General features: G+C 41.6%; 1 protein-coding gene across 1 annotated transcript in view; it reads right to left on the bottom strand.

Moving 5' to 3' along the window:
* Positions 1-27249, bottom strand: part of AGBL4 (AGBL carboxypeptidase 4) — an 891229-nt gene that overhangs the window by 65277 nt on the left and 798703 nt on the right. Inside the window, exon 11 of the mRNA XM_071750192.1 lies at positions 17484-17646. Within this exon, the coding sequence (XP_071606293.1) occupies positions 17484-17646 (163 nt within the window). The remainder of the gene's footprint in view (positions 1-17483; positions 17647-27249) is intronic.

The following is a 27249-nucleotide window of genomic DNA, read 5'->3' as shown; positions in this document are numbered from 1 at the left end:
AGGAAGAAAAGCAATACTAGTTAAACACCGTGCCTGCCTCTCTGCTGTGGCTCCCTGTGCTTTTTTGATCCAAAGGCTGCAGAGATGGCTGTGGGCAGATTTAATCTGTGGTGTCACTTGGACAATTGGTATAGAAACACAGCAGGCTGATGCTGTGGGAAATTATGCAACAAGATGCATAATTGATAATGAATGATAATTCAGTAGACTTGCACTCAAGATGCCAAACAGCCCCAGAGTACAGTCAGATCTTAATCACCCTCACAGTGAATGGACGCAGCCTCCCTTTAGGTGATACCAAGCCCAATGCCCCCACTGTCTCTTGACTTGACCCTGCTCTCTACACATTATCTGGTGTGCTTGTCACAGGGAAACAAACAAAATACATCCATCTTGGTTTACCTGTGCTTCATTCAGCTCATTCAGTAACCCTTATCAAAATTTCCACTACCTGGAGCAAAGGAAGAGGCAATCAGCTCACCTAATGCTCCAGGGAAAAAACCACACAGACCCAAGCACTGAAGCAGGTCAAGAGCAGGATAGGTCCTGGATGGGGAGTCTCAGCTTTTGGAGAGGGGAAGCCTTTGTCACTTCCTTCATCCCTCCAGCCCAAACACACAGCAAAGCCACTGCAGCAAAAAAGGGATGGACAGGAACAGTGTCACAGCAACCAGATAGCTTGGAGACAGATTCCCACCAGGAAGTGGTCTTCAGAGTCTCTGTTAGTCCTGCAGCGGTTCCTGAAATGTGGAGGTGTTTGCAAACTTCCTCCCTCTGCCCCAGCTCAGCTCTTGCAGGGAGTCAGGGAGCTGATTAGATCCCTGCACTGCCTTCCTCAAACACTCTCCCTCCTCAGCTCATTTTCTGTTGATGTGCCCAGTGTGGTTTTCCAGCTCCTGACAGGGTTAATTGGCAGGCCCAGTAGGGGAAATAAAATGTTTCAGCTTCATGGCTGTTTTTTTTTTTTTTTTGTCCTTGTTTGCTCTTGAGGCTGTCGGAAAGCACTAACTCCTGAAGGGTTAAAGAGCTGCTCAGCAGGTAGCCAGCTGCTCTACATCTCTACAATTTATTCCTGGCCTCTCTTCAGGCCCCTCAGGTGCATATTAAGGCTGCTACGGGGCCAAGGCACAAGCCCTGCTCCTTGCAGCCCTGGTTACAGGGAATGGAGGGCACAGGCCAGAGCTCAGGGGGTGGCCAGGACCGAGGGGACCGAGCTGTCAGGCACAGGCACAGGCACAGGCACAGGCACAGGCACAGGCACAGGCACAGGCACAGGCACAGGCACAGCCACTAAGGGACATTTTGGACCCAGCATCAAGAGGGCTTCTGTAGCCCTTTAGCTCTCCCTCTGGGGCTGGGTTCCCCCAGAGACATAAGCCCCCTCCCAGCTTCTTGTCTGAAAAGCACTCTCGTTCCTCTTTCATTTTCATCTAAGTTTGTAATGAAGATTTATTACCCTGAGTGATTACTCTGTCAACCAAATGAGAGGGGAACAGGAATATCCTTTCTTCCAGCCACTGGTCCATTTGGCTCTCAGTGAAAAGAGCCAAGATGATTTTTAGTGCCCCTTTTTCTTGCAGGTATTATTTATTTGCAGGCTGACAGCATGTGGGAAAACCCATCAATAATCAAAACCCCGGGGCATGAAGCTGGCTTATTAGTCACCTATTTAAAACCTGGAAGGAACTGGGTGATCAGTTAAACCCATGTAAGACTCCAAGGCAAAGACTCCCTGTCAGCACTGATGGCCAGTCAGATGTGGCATGAGAAGCAACTGAGAACAGGCAAAGACAACTGTGAGGAGACAGAAATGTCAAAGCAGAATTTCCATCCCACACTCTTGAAAACAGGAATTTTACACAAGACAACAATCGCCAAGGAGATGAAGCATGCATGGATACACAAAGAGATTTTCCCAAGACCTGTGAGACTGAGATTTATTTTTGCAGATTGATTAGGGGGTGGAGGGGAGGGTGGGTTTCTGCTTTTAATTTTCACTTCCTTGTAATGAGAATATTCCACTGTCATGTGAGAACACAGCTGCGGCAGTAGCACTATGCTGTATCTGAATGATAAGAACACAAAACCACATTGTAAATAAAAAGCTAATCCATATAGTCAGATCTTGATGCCCACCTGAGAGAAATGCAAGTAACAAACAGACTGCATAAAAAAAAAAAAAAAATTAAAAACCCCACAATGCTGGATTTCTGACATTACTGGTTAGATTATTAAAATGGTAATCAGTAAAAAGGGCAATTTCAATCAATCAACTTCATCTCCTAAGGATGAAGCCACAGGAGGTAGAGTGAAGAAGTCAGGAGATCTGGTTGTGCAGATTTAGGCAAATCACCTTGTGCATATGCCTGTTCCATCCTTTTGTCTCACTAGACTGTGTCCCAGCCCTGTGTCACTGTCTAGACAACATCATTCCTCCTGTCCTGCATTTTCATCTGAGAAAGGGCTGGGATAGGAAAGGACAGACACCAAGTCTGCAAGAACACCATAAAGCCACAAACAGAAATGAGAACACCAAGTCTTAACATCTCTAGCTGTCGGTAAATGGCCAGGAAACCCTCTGGCAAAATGTACCTTTTTTTTTTTCTTTCTTTATGTCAGTCCAACAGAGAAGGACAACTTGCTATTCTGTTAGCCCAAGCAGCAGCATCCTGCTCGGTGAAGCTGAAGGCTTGGCCCTGCTGATGTACTCTGTGTGTCAGCACAACAACACTTCTGCTCTCAGTTTGCTTTCACAAAATCCAGGAAATTGCAGAAAAATTCAACGTTAAAAAAAAAAAACAAAAAACCTGTTATGATTGCAAAGCTGAAAGGCTGCTAATCAGGGAATGCAGGGAGGGAAATTGTGCGACTCACCCCAGGCCAGGCAAGGAGCTGGTGATGGAGCTCACAGCCAAATGCAAGTACCCTGACATGCAGAGCTACCCCTTAAATACAGATCAAACACCAGGTCCCAAAAGGCCCTTAATCAAAACAGGACTGCAGCATCCTATCAAGGTCACTGCAAACATAGCTCACCAGAAAAAATACAGCTTTCTGGGGAGACTGGCTTTGCTAGCAATGTTCGAGGTTTGTCAGGCTCCCCGAAACCCCCTCACCAAGCTGTAGCAGGAGCCAGTGGGATGATGTTCCCAAACTGACTGCACTGCAGAGCACACTTGGGAAATAAATAAATTGCACAGAAATTCTGTCCCTTTGGGTTCTTCTCTTTCTCTCCATATTACTGTGCCACTGTGCATGTCACCTTGTAATACTGGGTTATTTATCATCACTGAGTGCCTAGATTGGCCCTGCTAGAGGAAAATAAAAGAAAGCAGCAGGGGCTGAGGTTTGATGAGAAGGAAACAAATTCTTCCCTTCAGGAAGCATCCATACTTCTCTGCTACCCCATACACACCCACACATTTTGATGCTGCTCATCTTCCCCCACCAGCAGGCTCCTTTCAGCCTGGCAAGTCCTCGCTCTTCTCCCTTTTCTCTGCTCAGATTCAGTGCCTCATTTCTATGGATTTCTGTGTCAGCTCCCTCAAGGATATTTGCTGGAATGGACACATTTACGGGATGACTAACGTTCTGAAAGCAGGTGGTGCTATTATAGTCATACAAAAGCCACCTATTTTTGCTGCCTTGTGCTGTCATCCTGTTAGACTATACTTCCCTTTGCCTTGTTATCATACCAACTTCTCAGCACCATTACTCTGGGATGCTCCAGTTTCAGGGCTGTCTGCAGAAGACTGATAGAGGGGCATCTTTGTTCACTGCAGTGGTGGCTTGGAGCTCACCCACACAAAGACAAACCTGTGAGTTTCTCCCTCTGTCATAGTTCATTTCCTTCATGAATCTTGAGAATGTACTTAAGAAAGAAAGAAAAAAATATTTCTGATATATATGCATATATTATACACTCACAAATGTATTACTCTATGCAGAGGTAAGGCTGCTGTCTTAAACTGGAACATCAGAAGATGACTGTGCTCACTTTACCCTTATATCATATTTGAGATAATCATTTTGAAAGTCATAAGTAGAATTTAGAGTATTGTCTATTAGTTTCAATGACGTCTGTTTACACTAACTGCATTAATATCTCAACTTTTACTGGCTTAGAAACTTGTCTCATCTCAGTTCTTGGCACATGTCCCTGCATTCTTAGGTCTGGTGTGGTAACACTGTGAGGGTGCTGTACTTATCCTGAGTCACCGACCATCTCTGCCTAAACAGCATTAAGCACCTAGGACTGAGAAGGAACGTAAGATGAAACACAGGTATGGAGTTTAAATAAAATCACATTACTAGAAGCCACATTTCCTGAACTTCAGACCTAAGGCAGTGAAGTGAGCAGATAAAAATAATGTCAGCATGTGTCGGCTTTCAAGTGCATATAACAGAGCAGAGACCACTGCAGGAAGATCCGAAGGCAGACCAAAACCATCAGAAGCTCCTGTGTCCTTTTCACCTTGAAGGGAGAAGCTGGATTATCAGTTCTAGCTTGGCACTTTGAAAAACCTGGCAATCCAGACTCCATCTCCTTTTACTCCTCAAAAACCCAGTGGAGGGCTGTACAAATTGTATGTGTGCTTCCTAAACTGGTTTATGCCAATCCAGCTTGGATGTGAGGGATTTGAATTCAGGGAGCCCACACTAAGGAGAGAATTATTAATAGAGCATTGTACTCAATAGCTGAGACACTGCTTGTTACCAGGGGAAAAGCCACTACCCTTCTGCTATAAAGGATCTAAACAGGAATCAGGCTCAGTCTCATCTCATAGCACAAATGTCCTGATCTGCTGTTCCCTACTTTGTAACACAAATTCAGCTATAATCAATTATGGCTTGAAATGCTCCTTAAATATAGAGAAAAAGCCAAAGCACACACAAAGGCCTCTGATGGTAACTGATGCGATAAAGCAGTGTAGAAAACTCCTTTTTCTTATTAAAGGCTGATTTTAAATCCCTCTGCAGACAGATGCAGCTGCTGTGCTGGGTACTGCTAACCTTGAATTCACATTAGAAACTGTATCAGAACTTTTCCAACTGAGTGCTTAGAATGGGAGGCTGCATGTTCTTCTCTCCCCACATTTCATCACCAAATACTCTCTGATAATCAACGGAGGTCAGATTTAATCCTATTGGAATTCACAGTGAAAACTATTGACATCAACAGGTCGAGACAATGTATAGAACAGAGAGCAAAAAATACAAGCAGGGAAAGGCCATCACATTCTCAGCTGGTGTAGGTCAACATAGCTACAGATTTACACCACCTAAAGATAAGCTGGGGGGGGAGAAACAAAAGAGAATAAAAACATCTTTATTTAATGGCCTGAGATGCAAACTAAGTCCCATCATAGCACTCTTGTACAGAAAAACTTTGACCTAGCCAGGCTGATACAACAGAGAGGCTCCTTCTCTGACTGCTATTGCCTGCCAAGAGAGTCCAGAACATAGGGGAGAAGGCAAAGGGAGAAAAAAAAAACCCTGTTTTGTTCTTGATTTCAGCAACCATCAGAAAAACATCCACTTCTCTTCAATCGGCTGCCCTTGAGGAATGAGACTTCTCATGCCAGAAGAGGGCACTTTAACTACAGGCAAGGATGAGAAGAGCTGCGCTGCTGGATGCTGACCCAGGCAGGGAAGGTGGGGAGGGGGAAATTGCTTCCTTATGCCCAACCTTAGCAAGGAAATAACTACAGGGAGGTTCCAAGAGGCACAAGGCTGCTGGGCCTCCTCGATTTTCCTATGAACTGACACCAAGCACTCATCTGCACCGGTTTTGCTGTCATGGACTTGCTCAGCTTCCCTCTGATCAGCAAAGATCTTGAGGTTTGTGCTCCTGCATCACCCAGGCTGTGTCAGGCCAGGCCAAATAATGTCCCAACAGTAGCACAGCCACTGGTACCCTGTCCCCACCCCTGTTTTTTCCAGCACTATGGATTGTGTGCCAGCTGAAATTCTCCCTGTGCTGAAGCATTTTGCAGCTGCTCCCCCGTACAGACTCTCTTATGTGTATTAACATTTAAACTTCTGCCTTTCCCTCAGCTGAGACATTAGCTGAATCTCTTTCCTTTGCCCAGCTGCCTCTTTTCATAAAACCTGCACAAACTTAGTACCTCTGACAACTCTCTCTGGTTGGAACCAAAAAACTAGGCTTAGAAATCCTGGGGTGAATGTATATGAAACATACACACACATCTGCTGCCCAGCAAAAGGGTCCTAAACACAAAGTCTGCTCTTTCCAGCTGTTTCAGCTGGTTCAAAAAAAGGTTGGTTCCCAGGAAACCTTACTTTTGAAGATCATTCCAGGGTCCCATCCCTCCAGGTACAACATGATCAGCCATGTCTCCTCTCCTTAAAGAAATCTTGACAGCACAAATTTCAGAGATTGTGCAAAAAACTGAATTATAGGCAAGAAAAACAAGAAGAGATGGAGAAAGCAAACTGTATAATATAGCAACTAGAAGAATTTAGGTCTTACTTTGAGAATTCTTTCTTTTCTGTGGTGCTCCTTACGATGAATCTCATGGCATTTTCATGTTTTGGATAGGCTAACACAGAATAATACCTAATGTATCTGAACCAGTCCATAAATTACCACTAAATCTATCTATACCATCTAATTCTCAGTGGCTGCCTCAGAGTAGTTAGTCCTCTGTTTGCATCTCAAAAGTTTCCAGACACATAAATAAACCAAGCACGGATAAATTGGGGCTGAAGGTCTGTCTCTCAGATGGATCTGGCAGCTGCCTTGGTTTATTGGCAGTTCATTTATCATCTCAAGAAAAATATTGATGGTTCTGGAGACACAGGCCCTTTCTGTGTCCTGGTTGAAGGAAAGCTGTCCTTCTGGGCAGGCTTTGGAAAGAAAGTCAATGCAACAAATTCTACTTGGTAAGATGTGTGAAGGATGTGGTGCAATGAGGAATCATTAAGTAATGAAGAACTGACAGTAGGATGATAGCCCTTGTTGGCCCAGAAACAGCCCAGTCTCAAACCTTCACATTATCACAGAAAGAATATGGGTCTACGAGACTGCTAACAGGCACAGTTATGGCCATCTTCTCAAGGGGAGGTATTATGGCTGCACAGTAGCCTGTGCTATATTCTGCCAATAGCCACTTAGTAGACCTTGGAAGAAAGCCACAGAAACTCTTGAGATTAAAATGCTTGAAAACAAGAACAACAGAATTGAAGTACTGTAGATTCTCTTCCCTTGGGCTGTCCTGGATTCATCACATAGGAATGTCAGTAGTCCAGCTGCATCTTCTCCAGAAAGTCACCAGGAAAACAAGCTGGATCCTCTGGGCCCTTTGCATCCCCTACCTTGATTAAAGCAGCTATGTTCCACTTGAACAGCCTCTTAATGATTTATTGAAAAGAAGCTTGAGATTTGTCATTACTGATATGGTGGGAAGAGATCTCACTTTGTACATGTCCTCAAACAAATTTTCCAGCTAAATGTCTGCAGAAACAAGTCCAAGGGAAGCTTTTGCTACACCACCCCCCTCCACTGCCCTATGGATCCTTCTTTGCTACATGAGAGGTCTTGAGTAGCTAATTTACATATTGGATTTCTTGAAGAATTGGCTAATGAAGGAAAGATGACTGGATTATCACCTGTCATTTCATCTCCTGTGGCACCAGACGACAGTTGCTGGTTTAATAAAAACTGCTTAGTTTTAGAAAAAGAAATAACTGGCCTGACAGAATCGTGAACACAACCTGACTGTAGGAGGGTTACAACCAGAAGTTGGCTTGATAAAAAGTGATGCACACCACTTCCCATGCCAGAAAGCAAATTATTTGGGATGTTCCCATTTTAAAAAATCCATATTCCTCTAGCAGAAGTTGGTTCCTAGACTATCTTAAGCCAGATGATCAAAACTCCAGACTATTCTGACCATAAATTCAGTTATTTCAACAACCTTTGAATCTCTTCTAATTTTTGGGAAAGAGTACAGCAGAACAGACAGAGGCTGTTAAGTACATAAGAAACTGAACACATGATTACAGCATATACTCTGAAACTGAAAGCCATGTCTCTCATTCTAGTGCTTGTCTCTGCTGCTTGTGTGAGCCAGGGCAGGATTTATCTGGAGTGCAAATAAAAATCATAATGCACAGCAAATACAGCCTCCTCCTTTAGAGTCATTGGAGTTCATTCACCATTGCTTGGCAACTCATAGAGTTGTGAGTACCTAGAAAGAAAGTGGAAGGTGAGATACCAACTCTAGAAATGGAGGAATGATTCTGATCTGGTAGCATTTTTCCACTTGCAATGTACAGGATAAATATTATAGCAGATAAGTAGGTAGGCTAAGAGACATCAAATGGGGAAAAGATGGCAACTGATACCAGGGCTATGGGAAAAGCCAGTGGGGATCAATGCTGCTTCCAGTGTAACAGTTAGGAATCACAAAATAAGGGTTGCACGTAGCAGGTGTAAAACAAAAAAGATATTTTTAAGCTGTGGAAATAATTCACAAGAAATGGCGTGGATGTTAAAAATGGATACAGGTTCCTGGGAGACAAAGCCACTGATTTTTTACTACAGACATAATCAACATCTCTAGCTTCCGGATCTCCAAACCACTAATTTTTGGGAGCTGGAAGAATATTCAGGGTTAGTATAGTTATATGCTTACTCTACTATTATATTCTTCTCAGGCACCAGATTTTGGCCTCAGTCACACACCAGACACTGCAGATTTTGATCTGAGCTGACCTGGCTGTTCTTCTGTCAAGAGATGAGACATGGGAAAATCAGACCCATCTTGCTCTTATTGAAATACAAAGGTTTCTGAACAGGAGATCACAGCTGCAGCTTTTCTTTAGTTTCTGCCTGAGACATGTTCAGACTTTGCTGATCTGAACCCTGGACAAAGTTTCACCTCTAGGCAACAAGAAAAGCTGCTGGCTTCAGGTGGGTATTGGCCCTGGCTTCATTGCGTGTTCTTTTCACCTGTGAACTGCACCTGCCAGGTTTCTGGCCTCTTACAGGAGTAGTGGCTTGATGGAGGAGATGCAATCTGCTTTTTAGGATGCCATGAGATATCTTCTGTTAAGGTTTGCAGATATGATAGGGGGAAAAGTTTGCAGAGAAAAGGAAAGTGTCTCAACTCCCCAGTGGCAGGCCCAGGGAAGGCAGGGAGATGTGGGATCTGTTCCTTGTGACTTTCATGCCTACTGTCCTCTGGTTTCTAACAATAGAGATGCAGCTGTCCCTACTGGAGAGATTAATTTTGGTCTCTCTACTCATTCAGCCAGCTATTTTTCATGAAACTTGGAGGAATGTAATATCCCCAAGACCTTCATCACTGTCAGATTCAGTTGTAATTGGTCAAGCAGCTGAGAAAGACAGACACACAAAAATACTTCTTTCTTTCTTGAGTTTCCTAACAGCCACTTCTGATTTCCTTTCAGGATGTTGATATTTGGGAGTAAAGAACTAGCAGTGAAAAATAACTTCTGTTTCCACCCTAGAATTCCATTTAATTACCAAAAAGCCCTGCTGAGCCTTTAGGTGGCAAAATATAAATGAAAAAGGCATGGTTTGGGAGAAAGACAGCACAGTGATCAAAAAGCAAAGGATGGGTGTGTCTGGGTAATGAAACACCAGCTGCAAAAAATCCAGTGAGATGACAGAAAGGCAGGGAGTAAGTGTAACAACCTAAAACTGCAAAGATGGGGAGGGTAAAGACACAGGACAAGCAGGCACAGGGCAGAAAGCTCAGCCAGAAGTGAAGAGACACAAAGAGGAAAAGGTGACAAACACAGAAACACCACTCCAGGCTGGCAGAAAAGCAGAGACCTATCAGAGGCACTGCAATTTTTCTGTTTATTGCTTTTTGAAAAACACCTCCTTCTGAATTGCTTTCTTTCTTTTCATTCCCATTGACATTTGGGAAAGCTCCAAAGCACAGCAGTAGCTAAAGCCCACTCCCAACCTCAATCTTCATCTCACAGACGTTACTCTAGAATTTATTAACCACTCCCCTCAGACATTTCCAGCAAATTGCTAATATGTCTTAAGCCCTACTCTCCCTTGCCTCTCAGATTAGCCTTGCCCTTTCCTTTGCACTTAAGTTTAGCAAGTGTTACTAATAGGAATTTAACATTTACCAAAGAATTATTTTAACTACAGGTCTAATAGCATTTGTATGGCTCTCTGAGCACCCAAGAGCCTCACTATCAGTTCCATATGCTTTGTTTTGCCTAAGTTGCTTATAAGAAAAAGGAAGAATAGAAGTTTAGAGAAAAGACATTTCATAAGAGGAGTGTTCAAGACCTTGAAAGCCAGTTCCATAAAGGACAGAAGTGCCTGGAAGGAGCTTTCACCCTTGCTTATGTTAGACACAACTCTGCAATCATTCACATAATCTACTTCACCTTACCAACATTAAGCAAAAGCATCACTTGGTCCTTGGTCTAAATTATTTTCTTCTGAATGCAAAAGAAATACTAATAGAAACATGTAATAATTTTGATTAACTGATTTTTTTTTATGTTTATACCACTATCAAAGCTATTTTGACTTAGAAAGTCCTGTTCTTGCAGGCCACTGATAGAGCTGGCCTGATAGCAACAGCAAGTCATTGCTGGATTGAAAGGAAAGCATTGCTGAGGATTTCAATCACTAAAACCTCAGTTTGGCACCAGATAGCTTTCAGTGTCTGAACAGAAACACCAAAGGCTTCATTGGAGAGAAGATAATTTTTAGAGTTGGATTTGCTCATTTTGGCTGGCTTATAAGGATCAGTCTTCCTGCAGAACTGGATACAGCACAACCTAGGCCAAGGAGCACTTGCTCTGCCATCTCTGAGCTGAAGACAGCTGGTGGGAAGCAGGGATGATATTTGAACATGTGCCTCAGTAAGACACTTATACTCCATCTGTCCACAAAGTTCCTGGTCCTGAATAAGGTTGTAAATATTGATGATTCTCAAGTCAGCCTGTGCAAATTTCCTTCTCTTTCTGCACTCCAAAGAATGCAAACTCCTCCATTTATGTCTAAAAGTGACTAGAGAGCATTTCTCTTGGGTTTGTATCTGGCTAAATTCTGGTCTAACAATACCCATCTCTTCTCTTCCCTGTATCATAGCATCCCTGGAAAAGAAACCTGTGTACACAAGGTGGAGGAAATATTCTACATGCTCATGGGGTCCTCCTTTACAGTTCTCAGGACACCACAACTTTGGAGCAAATCACAGTGCTCAGTCTAACTTGTGCCTTAATATCTGACAGGACAGATAGGCTCTCAAACCATTGGATGCTCTGTTCCTATCAACACTAGATCCTCAGCTTACTTCTCAGTGTATTCATTTACACAAAATTTCCCTTTTACTTCTCTTAAAAACAGGTCCATAAGTCTGACCTGCTCACCCTCCTACCCCACAGAAAGCCAGGTTACTGCTTACCAAACGGGCAGAATGCAGAGCACCTGGGCACACAGAAAAAGGAACCTCTCACTCAAGACCACTCTTACTGCAGAATTTATCTGCAAGATCATTTCACCATTCACATGAATGGTGTTTCATACCTGGCACCTAGCCAAAAGGTAACTGGAATCATATGGTTAAATCCCCAAGAAATACTTTGAAGATGGCTTCCAAGACTGATATTCTACATTTCAGGGAAAAAAAAAAAATTGTTCTTTAAAAGAAAAAAAAACACCTTTATAGTATCACTTTGCACTTTTATAAGATCTTTCATCTCAGCCTATCAAAGCACTTTGGGACACAGTTGCTAAGAAATCCATTGCAAAAATTATAGATATTCCTAAAGTGACTGGAGTAACTTCCCTTAATTTCCATTTCTTTACTGATACTCTCAAATGCTGTCTGCATAGATTGATGCAGTTAGTGCTACCAGATAAACAAATCTACATAGAAACATACATTCTCCCCCCAGAACCATGCCCTCCTAAAGGAAAAAAAGTATTTTTCCACATCACTGATACACTGTATTGAATTCTGTAAAGGAAAGAGGTGTGCATACTGCAGCATCACATGCTGTTTTGCACTTTCATTCCACTCTGCTTCATTAAACAGACTTGGACTGTTTCTTAATTTTCTTTGAGCATGTCCCCCTGTATATACTCTATATGAACAAACACTCACATTCCTTCTGGGTATGAGCCAACAGCTGCAACCCTGAAAAATATCAGCTTCTTATATCATTAACTGAGTTTCCATGGTGCCCTCGGGCAGCGATATTGATGCTTGACAGCATTATCACTATAAAGTAACTTTACAACTCTATGATTTAACTCTATGCTTCCAGTAATATTAAGAGCATTTGAAATTGTGGCTGTAAACCTTGACACTTTCACACAGACTGGGGAGTTGAAAGAGGATTTTGTTCTCTTTGCTCAAAGACAGCCCAAAACACAGTACTGAGAAATAACCAAATACGAGAGAGATGATGTGCAAGTACATCACTCTTAGGAAAATCTACAGAATTAGGATTAATGCCACTTTTTGCAACACACAGAAAGGAGGCTGTTTCTAGGAACTCAGCAGAAGAAGGATGAAGATGTAGACCTCTGGAGGTCTTTTTTTTTTTTGTGAATATGTGCCTGATTTACTTTGAAACCATCTTGGCAACAAGCTGTAACTCAGGTTCAAATGTAAGCTACACTGGGCAACTTCTGCAGAGCTCTCTCAGCTTTATCAGCAATGAAAATAAGCAAATGACTGGTTCCTCTGGGGGACTTGACTTCCCAGGTCCTCAGTCAAGCAGCAGGCTGATATTCTGCTTGAAGTTAAGAATAACAGTGAACACAGTTGTCCCAGCTGTGCCAGGAGTCCAAGACTCAAGTTCCTGTTAGTCACCTGCAGAGGCTCAAGGAAATCCAGGCTTTCATTCTGTGGCTGTAGACATACATTTTTTATGTCCATAAACAGAGAGTTCAGGAGTGTAACCACGCCCTGTTTAAGGGATGTAAAGCTTCTAATTCATCATATTCAGTCAAATGGAAAGCAACGTGGTATCTTTGTTAGGTGGTTGAGTTGTACTGTTTTAAAATACTGAGATAATTTCTCATCTGTTTGTGGTGTGAAAAGACCTGCCCTGGGGTAATATCAGTAATGTCTTTTTCTTCTGTGTTCTTCATCCATGGTTTATAAATGTTTTTCCTTGGTTTGGTTGTTTGCTTAAAAAAGAAGTCTCATTAAATTCATTCTTTAGATTGAGGACGTAAAATCAAAGAGGTGAAGAGATGTGCTTAGAAAAGCTGTACAAAGGAGAACTGTTCCACCAGACCCTCAATCCTGGGTTCTGGTCTCCAGTTCCTCTCAGAAGATATTTCAATGAGTAAATTCATGCACACAGATTACTAAAGCCCCATCTTTGGATGAGGGCCTTCCTCACCTGGAGTAAGCTAAGAATTATGATTAAAATATATCATTGCCCAGTCTCTTGCCTTCCTACCTCATGAATAGTCTTTGGAAGAGTAAAACCTTTTACACTCTCTTATGGGTTGCCTGCTGTGAAGCAGGGATCCAGTTCAAACATTCTAAAAAATTAATCCAAGAGATTTTAAAACTGGTGATGTGAGACTGGCCACTCTCAGGTCAGGCTGGGAGGGCTGCTGATCAGCAGCTGCAGTGGAAAGGAATGGTTGGAATTCATCCTTCCTCCTCTTTTATCCTTTGTTCCCTGCCCAGTTATGAGGCTAGCATGTACCTATAGACAACTCAGCAGCTGAGATGCTGGTGCTGAATGTTACAGAGCAATTTACATGCCTTGTGTCAGAAGCCCTGTAACTGCCTAGTAAAACATGGTATTTAATGGAAGCATATCAGCTCATTTTAAATCTTCCTTACCTGGTGCTGAGCAAACCGTTGCCTTTTTAATCAGGGACCACCAAATGTGTGTGTGCATGTGAGGAGGGTTTTAAACATTTCTCTGTCCACTTCCAGGCAAGTAACAGACAAGCTCACAATCCTCTTATTATGCCTTCAAAACAGAGTCTGCTCACTGTTATCTGCAGCACATGTTATCACAGGGAATTCTGCAGAGCCAGGCTTACAGACACATCCCTAATGTTCCTCATACACCAGGTATGTATCAGTGAGACACCAGGCACACTCATACCTCTGAAGGAATGTATAATAGGACATGGAGGAAGTTACACCTGATGCAGGAGAAAAATACAAGACACTACAGCAGTAATCATTAATGTTACAGTGCTAATTGAGGCCTGACACATTCTTTTCTATGTTAGAAGAGGCCAGAAATTCAACACTGCAGGACGCTGTTATCCCACCGTATTCCCCCTCCCCCCCACGAACAGACTGATGGCAGATTCTGTACTCCTGGATTTCATTGAAATAATGCAGCCTCAGGGGCCAATTTTTATTTTTTTTTAAAGGTACCAGATGTAATCTTCTAAATTCTGAATCTTTGAGATATTTCATTCAGGAGAATACATACTACTGACTGGAGTAATTTGGAAAAAATTTCCTCTTTTAATCATACTTTCACTTCTTTTAAAATTTTCTTTCTTTTCCCACTCAAAAAACTTATTTTCCACACTAACAGAAAGTCTGTCTTCCATATTCATGCATGTAAGGTATCCATGTATCTCAGTAAGTACAGAGTGTGTTTCAGTCACACAAGTCTGAACAAAATGCATAATTTTACCCATTGTGGAAGTATATCTATTGTGGAAAAACATTTTTTTAAAAATATATTTTCACAATATATCTATTGTGGAAATCTATCTATTATCTATTAGCACATAAACTCTGATGAACCTGAAGAGGTTTTTTAAGAAGTAGAACAAAAGAAGTAGAACAACAAATCTAATCCACTTCCAACAGCATGAAAGGAGGGAGTATTATGATCTTATTTGCCATGAATTCTGTAAAGGAAAGAAACTAATAGGTATCATTCCATGCCACCAATGCAAACAGCAGACTATTCAGTTTGTTCAGTTTTCTCCCCTGTCAACAGGACCAACATTAGGCTAAATTCATATATTTGTAGAACCTAGAGATCCCAATTTGCTTTTTCTCCCCATGGAACCAGCATGGCCAGTTTCTGAATGTGGGGTGTAGTCTGCTTTGTAGTCTCTGTTCAAGTCCATGAATTCTGTGAATTTCAGGCTGAGTCTCCATCTGCACTTCTTAATCCAATCCTAGAGGCTTTGAACAATTCTAGCCTCCCTGATCCTTTTTCTATTAAAAACAAAAACAGGTCCTAAGAAACACAGCTTTGAAGGTAGTTTTCCTGCCTATCAGATCACTTTTTTTTTTTTCCTCAGGCTTACTGTATTTTCATCATTTCTTTTCTTGACTTGCTGCCTGCATGTAGCTAGATAGTCACTAGAACCCTGCCTGTCCTTGGAGGGCAATATGAACTGACTGGCTGTGTCTTTGTCCAGATTAAAAAATCTGGAGCATTAATTAATCACTGACTTGCAAATACCTTGGAAGAGCTGTTCAGGCAGCATTGGAATGCTCTGCAACTGTCTAACTCTTAGTCACAGGCATTTCTGGGAAGATATGAAACCTCTCCCCAGGCCAGGAAAAGGATGTGTATAAATCCAGCCACTCCTGTGTTAGAGCTGCCCAGCCTAGAGACTGCTTCAGTCAGCTCCATTTCTTTTACTAGGAAATTGCACACATGAGGAAGAGCTGTCATAAGCAGCATTCTTGATAGGATCCCTCCATTGCAAAGAAAATAATGAAATTTATCAGGGCAGAATGGGCAAAGAGCCTTCCCTGCTTGCTCTCTTCCAGGACAGTCAAAACCAGCTTCTCCTCCTTTTTTATCCAGCTAGGTGAAACTCTTAACTGTAAAAATCAAGCTGCTTCCATACATCACCATCAAGAAGGGATGGAATCTGTTTTCTGTGCCCTACCTGCTCTGGCTCCTTGGTCCCAAGGAATGAACTGAGAATGCTGCCAAGCAAACAGAGATATCAGACCCCACACCTGGAACCCCTATCATGTGAAACATGGAACAAAAATGGAAAAGGAAACTAAGCCAGCAAGCCCTACAAGTCATGAAGAAACACACATTCAAGGGAATCATGATCTGATTTGCACAGGACCTCTTCCCACTGCAAAAATTGTTCTTGATAAATAAGGAAGATAAGCAGTTGTCACTACAATAAGCACTAAGTGAGGAGGAAAATTAAAGGTTAAACTAAGGCACATGTTCTTAAAACAAGATGTCAACATGAGAAAATAAATACCTAAACCTAACAGTAATGACTTTTTTTTTCTTCTCAGTGGCAAAATATACTACATATGTGTATGTTGCAAAAACATATTCCTTGGAAACAGTTAACCTTACAGTGCAAAAGTCATCTTGACATATTCATCCCACTCCTTCCCCCAAATTTCACTTTCAGTGGAGAAGCCAAACCAGAAACCCCCAAAATAATTAAGAATTACTTTCCCTGCTCCCTGTTTCTCACTCTTATTCCCACACTGTGCACATATGCATAGATGGTGAAGAATTATATCTCATATGAAAATTCCCCACTTGCTATCCTAAAGCTGTAAGCCTTGTCCAACTTCCAAAATGCAGTGGAGAGGCAAATAGGCAATCACAGATACTCTTTCTCCCTCTGCAGAGTTTCTAAACCTGTGGAAATTTCAGAAGCTACCAAGATAGAATGCCAAGATAAAATAACACAACTGAGGTTGAAGTATGGGACATTGGTTATTTGATTGAGCATGATGACAAAAAGAAAAAAAAAAAAGGGAAGGGAAGAAAAAGGGAGGAAAGGAAAAAAAGGAGAAGGAATGGGAAGGAAGGGGGAGGAAAAGGGAAAGGAACTGAAGAAAAAAAAAAGAAAAAAATCCACAACATTAAAACAGATAGTAATACCAGTCAGAACAATTCTACAAATGCACTGAGGTAGCCAGATGTATATATGACTTTGAAGAATGAGACACTATTTCTATTTGAGTGCTCAAACCACCAAACAACTCTGAGGGTTTAGGGCTTGCTTTTCCTTTTTTTTAGCAAACTGGTGTTAAGGGGTTGGCCCTGAGGCAGCTGCAGAACCTAAAGGATCCTTTAGAACATTTTGGCTGCAATTCAAAGGCAGAGGAGATATTTTTACACAGTATCAAAGATGCACTTTCAACTTGCTATTAAAACAATAATATAAACACAGGGATAATGAGAGAGTAAGGAGAGAAATGAAGAAAGAAATGGAAGACTCTGGAAGGGAATGGATCACAGGCTCTCCAGGACTAGTTTCGATAATAAGTGTGTGAGCCAATCTCCTACAAGAGGGAAATGGCTTATTTGATCTAATATGCCTTTCTCTTCTTGAATTTCCACAGTATGGAGAATCAATATGAGGGAAATTAAAGCATCAGGAGCAGACTCACATTTCCACTTGTGTGTTCCTATCTCAGCAAACTCTTATTGAGATAGAAGTATTTACCTTAAGTGCCCAGTTCACATGTGCTGCAAGAGATGGGAAGGTTTTAAAAGGATACATGCTTCTTCTGTATAGGGGACAGCAGAAGTAGGTCCAGCCAATATGTAGCTGTAGAATGAGACTTCCAGAGTGTAGCAGTAGGATGCATCATTCAAGAGCCCCCCAAGGAAACGCCGGCCTGTCCCTGCTTTCACAGCATCCCTGTTGAATGATGTGCTGGACTGCAGGAGGAAGAACACACAGACACGAGGAGAATGAGCAAATGGTTGGGAAGGAGTCTGTTAGAATAGAAAACAGTTAAATTTGCATTGTCAGGTCTTATTTACACTATATGAGACTGCACTATTTTTTGAGCGTGGGCTGCAGAGACCATTAATAGGAAAACAGTTCTGGCACACAGGCTATAAATAACACCTTGCAAACCTTTACAAAATTAATCTCAGTTCACCAGTAACTGAGATTTTCTCCTCCCCTTTTGGATAACACAAAGCCTGTCATATGCACGAGTTGAAAGTGAACCTTCCATATCTCCTAATTTCAGAAGTTAAACTGGACTGTTATTTGGAGATGGGGTTATTCTCTCTGTGCATTCACCTCTATCAGAACCATTCTCCTCCATCCCTTACCCTGGACTCTTTCAAGCAGAGTAGTAAGACAGTGGCATTTTCTTTTTTAGTGCAACTTTCTCACCTAAGACATTTGACTGTTTCTTCAGGTAGGTCACACAAATTTCCACTTCACTAACTTAAATGTTAACTGGATGTTGCTCTCTGGATGGAAAAATATACTGCACTATTTTACAGCAGTATAAAAGGCAGTATTTTGTGCTAATACAGAAGATCTGGCTTTAAGAACCCTATAGCTTTATGACTATTCATCTGAGGGATACAGGGTAGGACTCCAAGTATTTCCATAAATGAATTTCAGCTCTCCTTTGAAGACCTGACATCTGGAGACTAAAGGGGAACTCATCTTCAGGTTGATTGGAGTCTCAGAGCTTGTTCCTACCAACTAGACAGACAAATGGATTCTGATTTCATTTCTGGTTATCAGCCTCTATTCAGAAACCTCATAAGTGTTAAACTGAGTCAATCTGGGCTCAGCACAAGGTAGTAACCAGCACACACACAAAGAAAAAAAAAATTAAAAAAAAGAAAAAAAAAAGAAAAAAGTTCTTAGTAGATCCAACTTGCATGTGCTGCATAAAAGACCTTATCTCCTGCTTTAAGACTTTTACATTGCCAGTGAAATATAAAAGAACCTTAACAGAGGTTACTGCTCAGTCATGGTGACTTCTGTGAGTTACCCCAGGTCCTTCCATTTGAGCCTTAGCCATGCCATCTTTGCTTGCCAACACAGTGTTAGTATTTATCAATCCCATCTCTTCTCAAAACATGGAAAATCAGATTTCTTTCTTTCTTATTAAAAAAAACCAAACATATGCAATGGTTTAAAAGCTAAACTCTTCTTGACCAAGAAAATTGGACTAATGCTGAAATGAGCAACAGTTCTTGATGAATAGTGTGTATCAGAGGATATAAAAAATGGAAATAGCTGTGGGTTTATTAACATTCTGAATGTTTTGAAGAGTCTCTCTCATGTTATAAATAGGAAGGCTTTCCAGGTTAATTAGAAGAAGATGAAATTTGGTTTCTTATTAGCATTATAAATAGGAGTTTCCAAATACAACTTTCTGTCTTTGTGGTAGCACAATATTTAGTTTTGTGGGAAATGCACTGTGCTATGTACATATTTTAGCATTTCCCCCAAGTCACACAGCAGAAACCTTGAGGGTATTCTGAACACCAATGGGACAGGGAGGTAAAGTGCTCATAAGGACTGATGGAGAAATTAATTGTTAATTTAATATACAGAGGTCTACAAGAGGGAATATTCCCTGACTTCCTCAAAAAGAAGTCTTCATGAGACTACTGAGACCCTGAAACCAAGAGAAGCTTTTCCTTCAGTTAAAATTCAGAAATGTAACAGATGATGATCATGCTCTGGGGATTGCTTCATGAGTTAAGTAAACACTGATTTCAATGGAGAGTGCTTCTGCCTGAAATGAATGCCTCTGGTGGAACTTTTAATGCACAGAAGCATAAGCTGATGAATCCAGGTGGATGCAGCCAGCTCAAAGGAAGAAGCCAAGAAACACGTCAGAAGATGATATTATGGGGTTTGCTCGCAGAAACATCCCTCACAATGGAATGGGTTAATTCTGTGGCTGTATTCAGCACAGTCAAAAAAAAAAAGGAAAATGTCAGAGAAGTCATTCTGGGCAGACAGTAGGGACAGTATTTTGGTCATTAGGAGATGCAATTACTGATTTGGAGTCTCTATGAAGATCATGGAATCTCATCCACTACGTTTAAGAAAAAATTCAACAAGTATGTGCTGAGTCTCGTTCATGCCTTTGGGATACAGTTTGGACCACGAGGGCCTTTTCAGCTCTGTTTCCCATGATTTCAGCCGGGGCAGAGGAAGGTTATTAGTTGAATTCCTCATAGATGGTTCTTGAGATAAATCTTCCATAATATTTTCATCGCAGTCCTTGGCATGGTAAAGAAGGACCATGCCAGGAAAATTTGCTGATGACACATTGTGGAATGAATCATCATTATGGAGGAGGCTTTGAACATCACACCAAAAAAAAGCAGTGGGATGACTTCGAGGACCAAAGTGACAGCAGTCAGATGAAACTCAGCTGTACAAGTGCCAGGTCATGTACTTGGGGCCTAATAAAAAATAATCTCTGCTATAAGCTGAAACCTCATCAGCTGGAAATAGATGAAGAGAGAATCTGATGTATTACTTCACTGAAGTGATTTTTGCTTTCTGGCAGAAAATAGCTCAGAAGTTGGATCTAGTTATTGGCAAAATTATACTTGCCATATTTCAAAAGTGAAGCATAAGTAGTTCAAATAATTTGAAAAAGCTTTTATAGATGGCCAAGAAAAATAAACCGAAGTTTGGATATTTCCAGAGTTTGATTTTTTATAATGCTACTTTGTGGGACTTAGGGACTTTGGCTTTATTTTGTGGGGTAGTTTTATTTTGTCTTGTTTGTATAATAGAAGATGTCCATTTTCTGATGTGCAAAATTACTTGAAATCACAATGGCATTAATAAAATCACCTCTTCCTTCCTTTGCCAGGTAGTGGTGCACTTCTAGGAATAAAGAGAAGCTGAATCTTCATTTAAATACATAAATGTAGATTTTGGAGGTTTACTTTGTCCTTATTTTGAAAAAAGTCTGATGGCATGGACCAACTTGATGTTTTGCATAAAAAGGAAGATGCCAGATTTGGTTCAAGAAGGTTGGGATAGAGAAAACAACATAAAACCTTTCAAATATGAACATATGAATGCTTTGAAACCATAGTGTGGGCTTGACTCTAGAGCAAATGTTGTAAGTCAGGATGTGATTTGATATTTTAGATGAAAAGAAGAAAATTACAGATTGAAGAAAATTCAACTAATGACAAGGAAGGGCAGCAGGTACCTGCTTGAGTCCAACTTTCTACTCAGTGTTTCAAGTCAAGATAAATGGAGTGGAGAAATACCCAGGCAAAACTTTAACTCCTAACCAGATCTGATCTTGGCACCTGATAATGCTGAATCACAGACTATGAAAAGCCATGTATTATACATGGTAAAAAAATAAATGTATGCACATTTATTTAACCAAACTCTAGTCTGGGGAAAAAAGGTGAGGTTGGTGAGAGGAGAACGCAAAAGTAAGGAAAGAGCACAGGTAGTTGTCTTGTTTTTCTTGTTTTTCTGGGAGAATCTATGGCCCTAAAGCCCTTGCAAAGATGAACTGAAGTCATCATTAAGCAAATGCACTGAGCAGGCCCAGCAGGAGAACAGCTAAACTAATATTTATTTCTCCAAGGCTGAATCACAGAAGAGTGCCAACAGCAGCAAAAAGCACAAAGTCTGGAGGGTGGGGGAAAACACCAAAGATTTTGAAGTTCTAAATAGGTATAGTTGTATAAAATCAACAGTAATTTGTTATTAAAACACACAGATACATTAGAGCTCACAGAAGGACTCTGCTCTCCAGCTTGGGTGAGAAAATATAGTGAATAAATAGCTATGTACAGGATTGGGAGATGCCCACCAGAAATCTACACCTGGATTTCACACACTTGGGAGCCTCAAGGTGTGCAGCCCATCTCTCTACATCTCAAGCATTAGTGGCAGCTTTCTCAGTCCTTCCTTCCCCCCAGCTGCCATTCCTCCTCCCCATGCTGTGCTGGATACCTTCTGTATGATCAGTGTCACCAATGGGACAGAGAACAGCCAGACAGCAGAAAGAAATTTGTAAAGCAACTGGACCTTATTCAGACACTGTAGCAAACAAAGAGATGTGTGTAATTAAATAAAAAAAAAAAAAAATGGCACACAAATTCCTTCTGGAATGGTCTCAAAGCAGAAGTAAAATCTTGGCCCTTGGTCAGACCCCTAAATGTGCCAGAACCCCTGTCCCCAGAGCCATCTTCTCTTTTGGCTGGTAAGTACAGTCTCTGCCACACAATGTCTCTTCTCAATGAATTCAGCCCCCTGGTAGCTACTTGATGAGCTCAATAGTTTAGGCAGCTTCCAAAAGGACAGGGATACTTTTGCTTTCTCAGCACTGCTCCATTGTCTTGTGAAAAGCTACTGGAGTGAATGCCCTGAGCAGTCCATATTCATAAAGTAAAGGCAAAGAGTTTACTCCATGCCTGTATCAGTGTATCACAAGAGGGGCTCCAAAAGACAAAAAGGGAGATGAGAACATTTCTCACACATCAGTGACTGAATTTGCCCAAGGCCACCATTTGGCATCCTGGTGGCCTTGGAATCAGAGTGGTCCTGCTTGGGACCTCCACCTAAGTGACTTCACAGCAGACCTGGTTTGCTACAGTATCAGAAAACCTCAGGTTGCACAAAAGGAAAAATTGGAGGCAAACTCCAGTAAATCTGCATCCACTGTGCAGTGGGAAAAAAGAAGCCAAAAAAAGGCTGAAATGTTAAGCAGGGTGAGTGTGCATCCAGTGATGAATGGGAGCTTCAGTTCTACCTTACACTGATGGCAGGACAAAGGGACAGGGCACAAAAGGGAATTTTCACATCCAGGATGTGTTGGTGAATGAATCTTTGTCATCCTTTGGAACTGCTCAATGCATTAGGGAGAAAAGGTATGAGCACAGTACAAGCCAGACCTTGCCAGGCTCCTAACATTAGAACCAGGGTACAGAGTGCACATCACTTATCATCAAGACTAAAATGTTTCTCCAACACAGTAAGAAAGGAAACTAAAAGGTACAAATGACTCAGAAAAATAATTAGGAGAGAAATCATCAAGCAGACAAATCTATTCACAAGCTTTGGCAGATTGAGAAAGATGAATTTCCAGTGTAGTGAGGTCTTAGGGGTTCTGGAAATCCAGCAGATAGATTTTACCAGCTGTTCACATCTATTACAACACAATTGATTGTTTATGTGCCCATGGAAGGAAGGAGCGAACTGCATATATCTTCAGAAACTTGAGCTCCTGTGTGCACAGAAATGTTTCCCAGAAGATTATTTGTCCTCCCAAACAGAATATCTGCATGAAACTCACAATAAAGAGATTTTTTTCCCATTTCTTGATATAAAAAGATGTTTTACAGAAGGATTCAGCATGCTCAACTGTATGTTCACAAGAATCAGAGAAGGATGTAAGAAATCCTTCTTGGAGAGGAACAGAGACATGGACACTAGTACCATTCATAATTATTAAATGGCTTCATATTATAACACACAATTAAAACTATGCTGGGTCAGCCTATGCCATTTCCATTTGGGAAATAAGTTGTATTTCACAACTGAGGCTTATTATTCCTTAAAAAAAGCAAACAAAAAACAAAACAAAAAACCAAACCAAAACAAACAAAACAACTACACCACCAAACTCAGGGAACCTGACCACATTTTGCTTGTTCTGTAGCTGAGCACTAAGCACTCTACAAGCAGGGGTAAACTGGGATTATGCATTACAAATTGCTTCATGTTCTTCACCTAATCAGCACCAGCAATGGCCAATGTAATCAAGACTCAATTACAGCCTCACCAGGGCTGCCTGCTGATGCTTCTCTTACATCTAAAAAGCAAGTTTTTTTCCTAAAGGAGGTCTGACCTCCTTGAGCCTGTAACTCACCTCCCCAGTGTAGCAAAAAAGTGATAATAAAAAAGTTAGTAGTTAGTGCTCTAGAAAAAAAGGAATAGCACACTTGTCATCAAGAATAGGCATGCCATTGGGAAATGGACTGGAGCCCAGACAATGTCAAATCCATCTCAGTGAAGAGTTTTACAGTATCAGCTATAACTCACTCACTCTCATTTTCTAGAACACTTTACTCAAGTCTGCAAAACTTAGAGCACAGAAATGCACTGGCTTTGAAATCTTTGCCACAGAAGACTGTAAACAGCAACATTATAAATTGTGACTCTTCTGTCTGCCCCTCCATTGGATGTTTTAAGAGAGGTTGAACTGGAAGCTCACTTTCCTCATCTGGATAGGGTAATTACTGGTGTGCTCAATTACTGCTTTGCCCCTGCCTTTCTGGCTGCTGGTAGCCCATCAAGCAAGCTTTAAAGCAAAACTTACGTCCTCACTTCTCTGGAAGCACTGATGAAGTTTCTTCCTTCAAAAGCCAAGTTTATTCTCCCTTGCACCCACCTCTCACCAGCTCCATTAACTCTCTTAATAGACTGGAAAGCATCTGTGTTAGTGTTTTTTGTAACAGACTATCAACTCCATGCCAACTAGGTCTGGAGACTTGGAAATTGTGACATTTGGGAGGCTGCTAGCAGGCAGCCTTCTTCCAATTTATTTTACAAACAGCCAGCAGCCAGCATCTGAAATGCAGATGGGATTTGTAGGTGGTATTCTTAGGGAAAAAAACCAAACAACAAACCAAACAACAACCCCCCCCCCCCAAAACAAAACAACAAAAAAAACCCCAACAACCAAACAAAAAAACCCCAAATCAACAACAACCAAAAAAACCAAACCAAAAAAACCAAACCAAAAAAACCCAACAACAACAAAAAAACAAAACAGAAAGAGGAAAGAAAAGAAGAAAGGATAGAGGGAAAGGGAAAAAAGAAATATCCCAAAGACAGAAAGCTCATCTGGTAGAGGCAGCAGGAAAAGAAGAAGGATTCTGGGAGCAGAAATGTGATAAAATAGGAACAGAGCTCAAAATTCCTCCCTGACTCATCTCACCTCGCAGCTTTGCTGTGTTTCTGATGCACAGGAGGAAAACATATTTCATCTCAAAGTCATTTGTGACTACCAAAATTTGGAAAGAGGAGGTTTTGAAAAGTTCAGGGTAATTTCAGAGGGATTACTCTACTTGGAATTTTTCCAGATCCCTTAGGGACAGACAGATTGTGCTGATGTTCCAGTGAAAAGGGCTCCCTCAGTGTCACTGACAGCCCTGCAGCTTGACAGCACTTTTTCTCATAACTTCTGTTTTTTGTCTCATAACTCAGAAAACACTGAGGTGAGCAGCAAACTTTGGGTTTAACAAGGGAATATTCTCTAAACTAGCATTTGATTTGCAGAAATCTGAGAAAAGGCATGTAGAGGAGATGTGAAACAGTTTGACCTGTCCTAAGAATGTTAGAGAAAAGCCTGAAAATGAAATTTGAAGACCAAATAGCCTCAAATCCTAAGAGATTTTTACCATTCTACTCCATGTCTCTTTTTGTCTTCTACTTCTTAGTGGAAAGCAGGCAGCAATCACCCTTTCTTCAAAGCAGCATCACTCTGTAGCAGTATCACAAACACAACCTGTCTGGCACCACATCCTCAGCCTTCAGAATGCAGTGCTCCTCAGAAAAATAGCAGTTTAAAGGTACTTTGCCACCACACACACATCTGTTCCCTGAGGGCCTTCATTATTCCTTTAATGTGCAGTGAAGGAAATTCCAGCTCTTTCCCCTCATCCCTCCTAAGTGTCTTTCAGTCATGCCTGGTTACCTTGGGTGATAAAAACACCTATTTGCATGGTCATTAGCAGAGGAATTGGAAGGAGGGAGCTTTATAAGCTCTTCGCTTATGCCTCAAAACCAAAACTACCAAGAGAGCTCCCTTTTTTGGAAACTTGCTTGAGAATATCAAGTGGGTTTCAGGCTTCAGTGTTGCAGCTGAAAGGCTTATGGGTAGGTGCACTGCTCTTTTCACTGCTCATCAGCATCTGCCCCCTGCTCTGTAGCAGTCCAGAACTCTGTAGCATCCAGGACTGATGGAGTTCTCTGCAGCCCTCTGCCTGCACTTTGCACGAGGACCGTTGCAGGGATGTGTCCTGCTTTTCTCATTCCTCAGAATTCCCCCTCACATGCACTGAAACTGCTGGCAGCTCCTCCCTCAAGGAGTGCAACAGCCCTGAGGATGCTTCTTGAATGCACTCACTGCACCACAGCAACTGGAAGCCAAATCAAAGCATCAGCTCCTACAAGACATCTCCTTAAACATCCTGCAGCCAAAGAAAGCAGCTTGGTGATGGCTCCATCTAAGACCTTCACAAGGTCAGTCAATGACTCCTCTACAGGCTTGAGCAGCACATCACAACCTGCTCAGAAAAGGCAGGAGAAGGAGCCAGATTTCACCCCATCTTCTAAGCAAACCTCAGCTGGAGCTCCTCTTGACATTAGCTTCTGTCATCCTAAGCAGGTGGGTGTGCTGTCTCTGAAAAGACACTTCCTCAAGTTCTCTCAGCTCCTTCTTCAGTAAAGCTCCTTCTCCCTCTCACCAGAAGTGCACTTAGCCACACAGAATAATGCCAACTACTCAGCCATTAATCTATGCAAAAACCCATCACCCATAAGCCAGAGAATTAGCCTGGGGAAAGCAATCTCCCTTGGAGGAGCCAACCCAGGCTGTGGTTAGTGATATACACAAATAAGGGATCTGCAAATGCTTCAGGGTAATAATGAAGAAAAGATCAGCCTTTTCCCCCTTGTTTTTTACTAATAGCAACCTCTGCTTCTTGGAGCACATTCTTCCCCCAAAATGCCAAAGCATTTCCCAGTCTAAGCTCTACAGAATAATCACACCTTTTTGAAAATAACTCGTGTCTCTGGAGCTCTCAGTTTCTCTATTTGTCAGGAGAAAATGAGACGTTTCCTCAAAATATACAATCAAATAGCCTCTAGCAATAGCCTGCAATCCTTCTCTCTACAATAGTTTTATGAGCCTGTGTGCAGTCTCCTGGGAGTGCTTTCATAATCATTTATACAAATGACAGAAACTTAGGACAATGAGAAACAGAAAGGGAAATACGACCATCATGCATGCAATTGCTTTGAATAGCCTGCTGAAAAAGTGGTTTTCTCTGGGATAAGGAAGGGTTTAGCTCACTTATAGGTCTAAACCTGCTCTGTGTCCTGAGGAGGGGCAGCATCCTGTACGCTGCTCCCAGGGCAAGCCGGTACAGCTCACTCCTCAACCCCCTCCTGGGCTTTCTCACTGGAAGAGTTTTCTGAACCAGACTTATATTCTAAATATGTTAAAATATCACAGCGGTAAAGAGAACCTGGAGTGGGATAGGTGTCCATTTCTTAACCAAGTTCCTACCCTTCCTTCCTATCAGTTTGTTCCCTGAAAAAAAAAAAAAAAAAAAAGGCATCTTGCAGATGAATGTTGAGCAGCTCCTTTCATTTGGGCTTCTCTGGGAGGCTGTCACCTGCTCCCAGCCTGTTGACATTAGGTAAGAGTAATGATGGTCTCTGAAAACACACCATAAAATTACTATGAAAACTTGTTTCTTCTGTGGATATTCACAATT

Source organism: Heliangelus exortis, chromosome 8 (assembly GCF_036169615.1).
Source record: "Heliangelus exortis chromosome 8, bHelExo1.hap1, whole genome shotgun sequence".
NCBI classification, from domain to species: domain Eukaryota; kingdom Metazoa; phylum Chordata; class Aves; order Apodiformes; family Trochilidae; genus Heliangelus; species Heliangelus exortis.
The sequence above is the reverse complement of the archived record's forward strand: the minus strand, read 5'-3'. Positions and strand labels throughout refer to the sequence as shown.